The sequence below is a fragment of the Polypterus senegalus genome, chromosome 4 (genome assembly GCF_016835505.1).
Source record: "Polypterus senegalus isolate Bchr_013 chromosome 4, ASM1683550v1, whole genome shotgun sequence".
Taxonomy (NCBI): Eukaryota; Metazoa; Chordata; class Cladistia; order Polypteriformes; family Polypteridae; genus Polypterus; species Polypterus senegalus.
In genome coordinates this window covers 235,229,664-235,235,663 of record NC_053157.1, presented here as the reverse complement: position 1 = coordinate 235,235,663, position 6,000 = coordinate 235,229,664, and the positions used below count along the sequence as shown (strand labels likewise).

General features: G+C 44.3%; 2 protein-coding genes across 3 annotated transcripts in view; one reads left to right on the top strand and one right to left on the bottom strand.

The window, feature by feature from the left end:
* Positions 1-6,000, bottom strand: part of LOC120528176 (oocyte zinc finger protein XlCOF6-like) — a 321,282-nt gene that overhangs the window by 89,787 nt on the left and 225,495 nt on the right. The window lies entirely within an intron of this gene.
* LOC120528177 (gastrula zinc finger protein XlCGF26.1-like) overlaps positions 1-6,000 on the top strand; it is a 32,862-nt gene that overhangs the window by 8,860 nt on the left and 18,002 nt on the right. Inside the window, exon 2 of one of the 2 annotated variants that reach the window (XM_039752263.1) lies at positions 5,325-5,849. In XM_039752263.1, the coding sequence (XP_039608197.1) occupies positions 5,414-5,849 (436 nt within the window). In that variant the 5' untranslated portion in view covers positions 5,325-5,413. Of the gene's footprint in view, positions 1-5,324; positions 5,850-6,000 lie in introns of those variants that run through there. The other variant, XM_039752264.1, reaches the window with a different exon arrangement.

Sequence of the window (6,000 nt, the reverse complement as noted above, 5' to 3'; positions counted from 1 at the left end):
TCTGGTGACCGAGCTGGCCAATCCTGGAGCATCTTGATCTTCTTCGCTTTAAGGAACTTTGATGTGGAGATGGAAGTATGCGATGGAGCACCATCCTGCTGCAGAATTTGCCCTTTTTTATGGTTGGGTAGCTAAGATTTCTTAGTATTTTAGACTATTGATGTTGTCTTCCACCCTGCAGATCCCTCACATAACCCCCATACTGGATGTAACCCCAGACCAGGATTTTGCCTCCACCAAACTTCACTGTTTTCTGGGTAAATCTCGGCTCCATGCGGGTTCCAGTAGGTCTCCTGCAATATTTGCGGTGACTGTGGTGTAATTCAACAGAAGTTTCATCTGAAAAATCCACCTTCTGCCACTTTTCCAGCGTCCATCCTTTTAGCAGGCTGTGAGCCTTGGCAAATGCCACACGGTTTTTCAATTGTCTTTTATTTAGTGCTGGCTTATGGGCACCGATTCGACCGTGGAGGCCATTTTGAGACAGAATCCGACAAACTGTTCTGATTGACACAGGGACTTCAGGTGACCAGGTCTCGTGGAACTCTGCTGCAGTGGAAAACTGGCTGGCCTTGGATTTTTGAGCCAACAAATGGTCCTCTTGAGCAGTTGTCTTGCGCGGTCTTCCTGACCTGGGCTTGTCAAAAACGTCTCCAGTCTCTTCAAATCTTTTTTTTTTTATCCTCCAAACTTGACGCTGTGACACATTGAAGGCGTTTGCCACATCAGCAGTGGATTTGGTCTTCAGCCTCTTGATAATCAACACTTTAGTCTCAGAGTGAATCTTAGGCCTGTTTGCAGAGGTCCAGTTGCAGTTGATGTGAAGGTCTAGTGTACTGGGGTTCTTGTTATACACACCTGAGACCTAATTGATCCATTATTAGTCACAGGTGAAGCTCATATGACAAGGAGACAACACTTAGGTCTTGCCATAAATGGACTCCATGGGCTTTACCAAGCTGGGAATATTAGAATACTTTTTGTCAGTTTCGTTTGGCACTGAAACATTATTACAAAGACTGATGGGATAGAAATGACCCATTTATTGTAACAAAATCTTGATTAGAAATATACTGCTCAAAAGAATTAAAGGAACACTTTTGAATCAGAGTATAGCATAAAGTCAATGAAACTTATGGGATATTAATCTGGTCAGTTAAGTAGCAGAAGTGGTTGTTAATCAGTTTCAGCTGCTGTGGTGTTCATGAAATTAACAACAGATGCACTAGAGGGGCAACAATGAGATGACCCCAAAACAGGAATGGTTTAACAGGTGGAGGCCACTGACATTTTCCCTCCTCATCTTTTCTGACTGTTTCTTCACTAGTTTTGCATTTGGCTACAGTCAGTGTCACTACTGGTAGCATGAGGCGATACCTGGACCCTACAGAGGTTGCACAGGTAGTCCAACTTCTCCAGGATGGCACATCAATACGTGTCATTGCCAGAAGGTTTGCTGTGTCTCCCTGCACAGTCTCAAGGGCATGGAGGAGATTCTAGGAGACAAGCAGTTACTCTAGGAGAGCTGGAGAGGGCCATAGAAGGTCCATAACCCATCAGCAGGACCAGTATCTGCTCCTTTGGGCAAGGAGGAACAGGATGAGCACTGCCAGAGCCCTACAAAATGACCTCCAGCAGGCCACTGGTGTGAATGTCTCTGACCAAACAATCAGAAACAGACTTCATGAGGGTTGCCTGAGGGCCCAAATGTCTACTGCACCCTGTGCTCACTGCACAGCACCGGGAGCTCAATTGGCATTTGCCATAGAATACCAGAATTGGCAGGTCCACCACTGGCGTCCTGTGCTTTTCACAGATGAGAGCAGGTTCACCCTGAGTATATGTGAAAGGCGTGAAAGGGTCAGGAGAAGCCGTGGAGAATATTATGCTGCCTGTAACATCGTTTAGCATGACTGGTTTGGTGGTGGGTCAGTGATGATCTTGGAGGCATATCCATGGAGCGACTCACAGACCTCTACAGGCTAGACAACGGCATCTTGACTGCCATTAGGTATCAGGATGAAATCCTTGGACCCATTGTCAGACCCTACGCTGGTGCAGTAGGTCCTGGTTTCCTCTAATGCACGACAATGCCAGGCCTCATGTGGCAAGAGTATGCAGGCAGTACCTGGAGGATGAAGGAATTGAAACAATTGAATGGCCTTCACGATCCCCTGACTTAAACCCAATAGAACATCTGTGGGACATTATGTTTCGGTCCATTAGGCACCGCCAGGTTGCTCCTCAGACTGTACAACAGCTCAGGGATGCCCTCATACAGATCTGGGAGGAAATGCCACAAGACACCATCCGTCGTCTCATTAGGAGCATGCCCTGCGTTGTCAAGCATGCATACAAGCTCGTGGGGGCCACACAAGATACTGAAAAGCATTTTGAGTAGCAGAAATTAAGTTTTTGAAAAAATGGACTAGCCTGCCACATCTTCATTTCACTCTGATTTTAGGGTGTCTACACAATTGAGCCCTCTGTAGGCAGAAAACTTTTATTTCCATTAAAAGACTTGGCATCCTTTTGTTCCTAAGACATTGCCCTGTCGTTATTTGTATAGATATCCAACTTCATGTTGAGATCTGATGTATCTAATGTGTTTCTTTAAAGTGTTCCTTTCATTTTTGTGAGCAGTGTATATTTTAGCGGCACTTCAGGTCAATCCGTACACAAGCGACAAGACTTTTGTCAGGGACTGTAATGTTACAGCAGGTTTCATGCCTAAAATCACAGGCAGCTGTGCTGCTAAGTACAACATGCAACTTCACTGATCGGAGCTAAGCTGCTGGAGCTGAATGCAGACAGCTATCTTGATAATCTGCTCTTAAACTCCTGTACTGTGTAGCTCAATCGTAGCCAACACAACACAGCTTGCTTTTAACTTGATCGTCTAGAATATTCATAAGCCTTAAAATATAAACTTAAGTGCAATTTAAAAATGTTTATATGTTTAAAGTGTTTATGCATTAGCATGCAAGTTTACTTCATTTTCTTTCAGGTTTAAGGGCCTGGAAGATTTGTGGAGTCAAAAGGCCCGGCATGTCCCAAAACAAAAGTTTGTTTACTCCGTTCCCTCAAAAAACGCTGCGTCCTCGGTTCATAGAGAACAAGGCAAGTGAAAAACAAGCAAAAGCTGCGGCCTGTGAAATAATAGTTCCTGTCTACGCCACTTAAAAAAGATGTCAAGCAACTCTTTGAAATTGTCAACAGTTCTAAAACCAATAACAAGGCGCATTGATCCTGTGGTGTTAGACTCCACAGCTCGTTTAGTAAAGGCCGTTTATTTTTAAATAAATAATCACCGCACTCGAGCGGCTTAGCGAGGGGGCGTTGGGCCATAGCAAGCCACGGGTCGATCTGCGGTGTGGGCGTTTCTCACCGAGTGCACACACATCCGTGATTGTTCCCCGTGGCTAATTTGCTGCAGCTGCTATGGCCCCTCGCTGTTTAAAAAGAAGCGCGAGTCGGTCGGCGAGGAAGAGGAAAAAGAAAGATCAGAAACAAAAACGGAGGAAAAAAGAGCAAACGAAGGGAAAGATCAGAGAAAGAGAAGGAAGCGGAAGTTGGCAGCAGGAAGCAGTAAAGAGAGAGAGAGAGCAAGCAAATCGGTGCAGCAGGAAGCGGGCGAGCGAGCTAAGAAGACGGCATGGGTGTTAGGCCGACACCCAGGGCGTAGTAGTTGTTGTCGCTCTCGCCGAACAAGCAGGTAGCGGGAGTGACCAAAGAAGGAGATGGATGGGGCCGCGGATGGCAGCGGGAGTCGTGAGAGCCTTGGCCGTGTGAGGAATTAAAAAAGTTGTGGTCTGGAGGGAGCGGAACCGAAGCCAGGGATCGGGACGCCACCAGATCAGTTGAGTAGGAGGAGGTCAGCTGCAGGTATGGCGACTCTCCTGGACAGGGAGAAGCAGGGCAGCCGCCAGGTAAAAAGACACCGGACTTTGTGTTTTGTAAAGGATTGCTTCCAGCGTTGTTTTAACCTCGTTTTAAAGGATTGTTTTTTCTATTTATTGATTTGACCTCCACGTTCTTTTTTTATTGGATTGATTATTCAAAGACGATTTTGAAATATCTGCACAATTTATTTGAACACTGTTTTTGTTTGACTATTTTAATAAAACCACTTTTTCACTTTTTACCATCCCCTTGCTCAATTGTTTATTGTCTTCACTATCTAGCTCACTTGGTGACATTACCGACGGTGTTGGGTTCGAGGGCTCCCGAATAGCGATGGGAGCGTGGAGCCGAACCCATATTGTCACAGATCCTTGATCTAAACCTTCACAGCAATTAATCAAATAAGAAAATAGTACTCACAAATGACGTCCTTCCACCTCAGTGCACCACAACATAAACTTCTTTACTCTGGCCTTTAAATAACCAAAAGGCGGTCTCGGTATTGATGATGTCATGGTGGTCTCGTCTCTTGGTTAATGCACATTTAAAGGGACAGAACTACAAATAATAATACATAATTAACAGGTCTGATGGAAAATCACATTAAAATATCAACCGTTCAAAAATTATAATTAAATAGAATTTCAACGTAATCCAAGGCATAAACCCCAACTGTAACATAATAGAGTTCTAGCACAGGTGTCACAGGTGCTGAACCCTACCAGAAAATTAATTCTTGGGCTGTGCTGGAAGTGGCATCTGGGGGAGTGTTACACTCCTCACCATGCTAGAAAGATTTTGAGATGAGAAGAGAGGTAAGCCGTGGCACAGGATCAACAGGCAGGCGTAAGGGAGCGAGAACAAGCAGTAAGAAGAGGAGTGCTTCAGGTAGTGGAGCAGAGGGCAGGTGGAAGAGCCGCTCCCTCCTAACAGACGGGGACCAACATCCATTTAGACAGGACCACGGAATCTGTCAGTCAGCTTCTTAATATTTACAATGGCTGTCAAACGTGACTCGATATGTGTCTGTGCTGAACGTGCTCTCTTCAGTTGGTCTCACTGGCATATCACTACATCCCAGGCCAAGTCTCTTCGAAATGGTAGTCTTAGTTTAGGTCCAGGCTTTGATCTGTTTTGACTTGACTTTAACAAACCTGTGTTGCTAGTATAAAGTGCTTCAAAATGAAAGATCCTGATTTTTGTACACTTGTTCCCCTTTCTCGGTTCTTTGCTTGTCTTGGTCAGTTCGAATTTGTCCTTTACTTATTTCTGCTCAGAGCTTCTTAAGCAAACACAGGCGATGCACAGCATTTCAAATCTCACATAAAAACTAGGGTGGTTGTCTATGTTTGTTTAAAAAAAAATGCTCAAATTATTTTTGATGAATTTATGAAGTCATTATTTCACTTTCATTTTAACAGGTAAAAGGAGTCTACTTGCCAATTCTCATGGCCATACAGTGTGGTGTATAATGTCCTCCAGGCCAGGGCTGACCAAGTGAGAATTGAATATGACGAGAGAAGAGCAGAGGAGTTTTACGCAGAGCATGGCGTCTGACTCGTTTGAAGGACTGGAGCATATTAAACAAGAGGACTGTGGATGGGGTTCACAAGTGGATTTGTGTGTGAAAGTGGAAGACTGCGAAGGAAGAATTTCAGCTTTTAAAGAAGAGGAGTCCAAGGGGGTGACTGTGGACTTTAAAACTGGGCTTTCTGAAGGTTTCTCAGTTAGCCTTGAACCACAAGACCACAAAATTAGGAACAGTTTCAAGCAAGATATTTGTGAAGAATCTCATTCCAGTTTACAGTCAACTGATATGGGACAAGTGGCTACACAGCAGAATTCTGTGGAAGTGAAGTCAGAGTTATCGGAATTTGAAGAGAAAGTAATGGATGGAAATGGGAGCGAAGGTGAAGAACAGCAGTCATCTGGGAGCGTTGGAATAGGTAAGTAATATGGCTAAACACAAAAGAAAGTAAAACGACACACTTGAATGAATTTGAATAGAGACAACCCGCTTGAAGAGCTGCCTTTCCAAATATAAAGTTGTTCATTTTAGCAGTGAAACATTGCAGATCAATATGTGTAACAAAACAA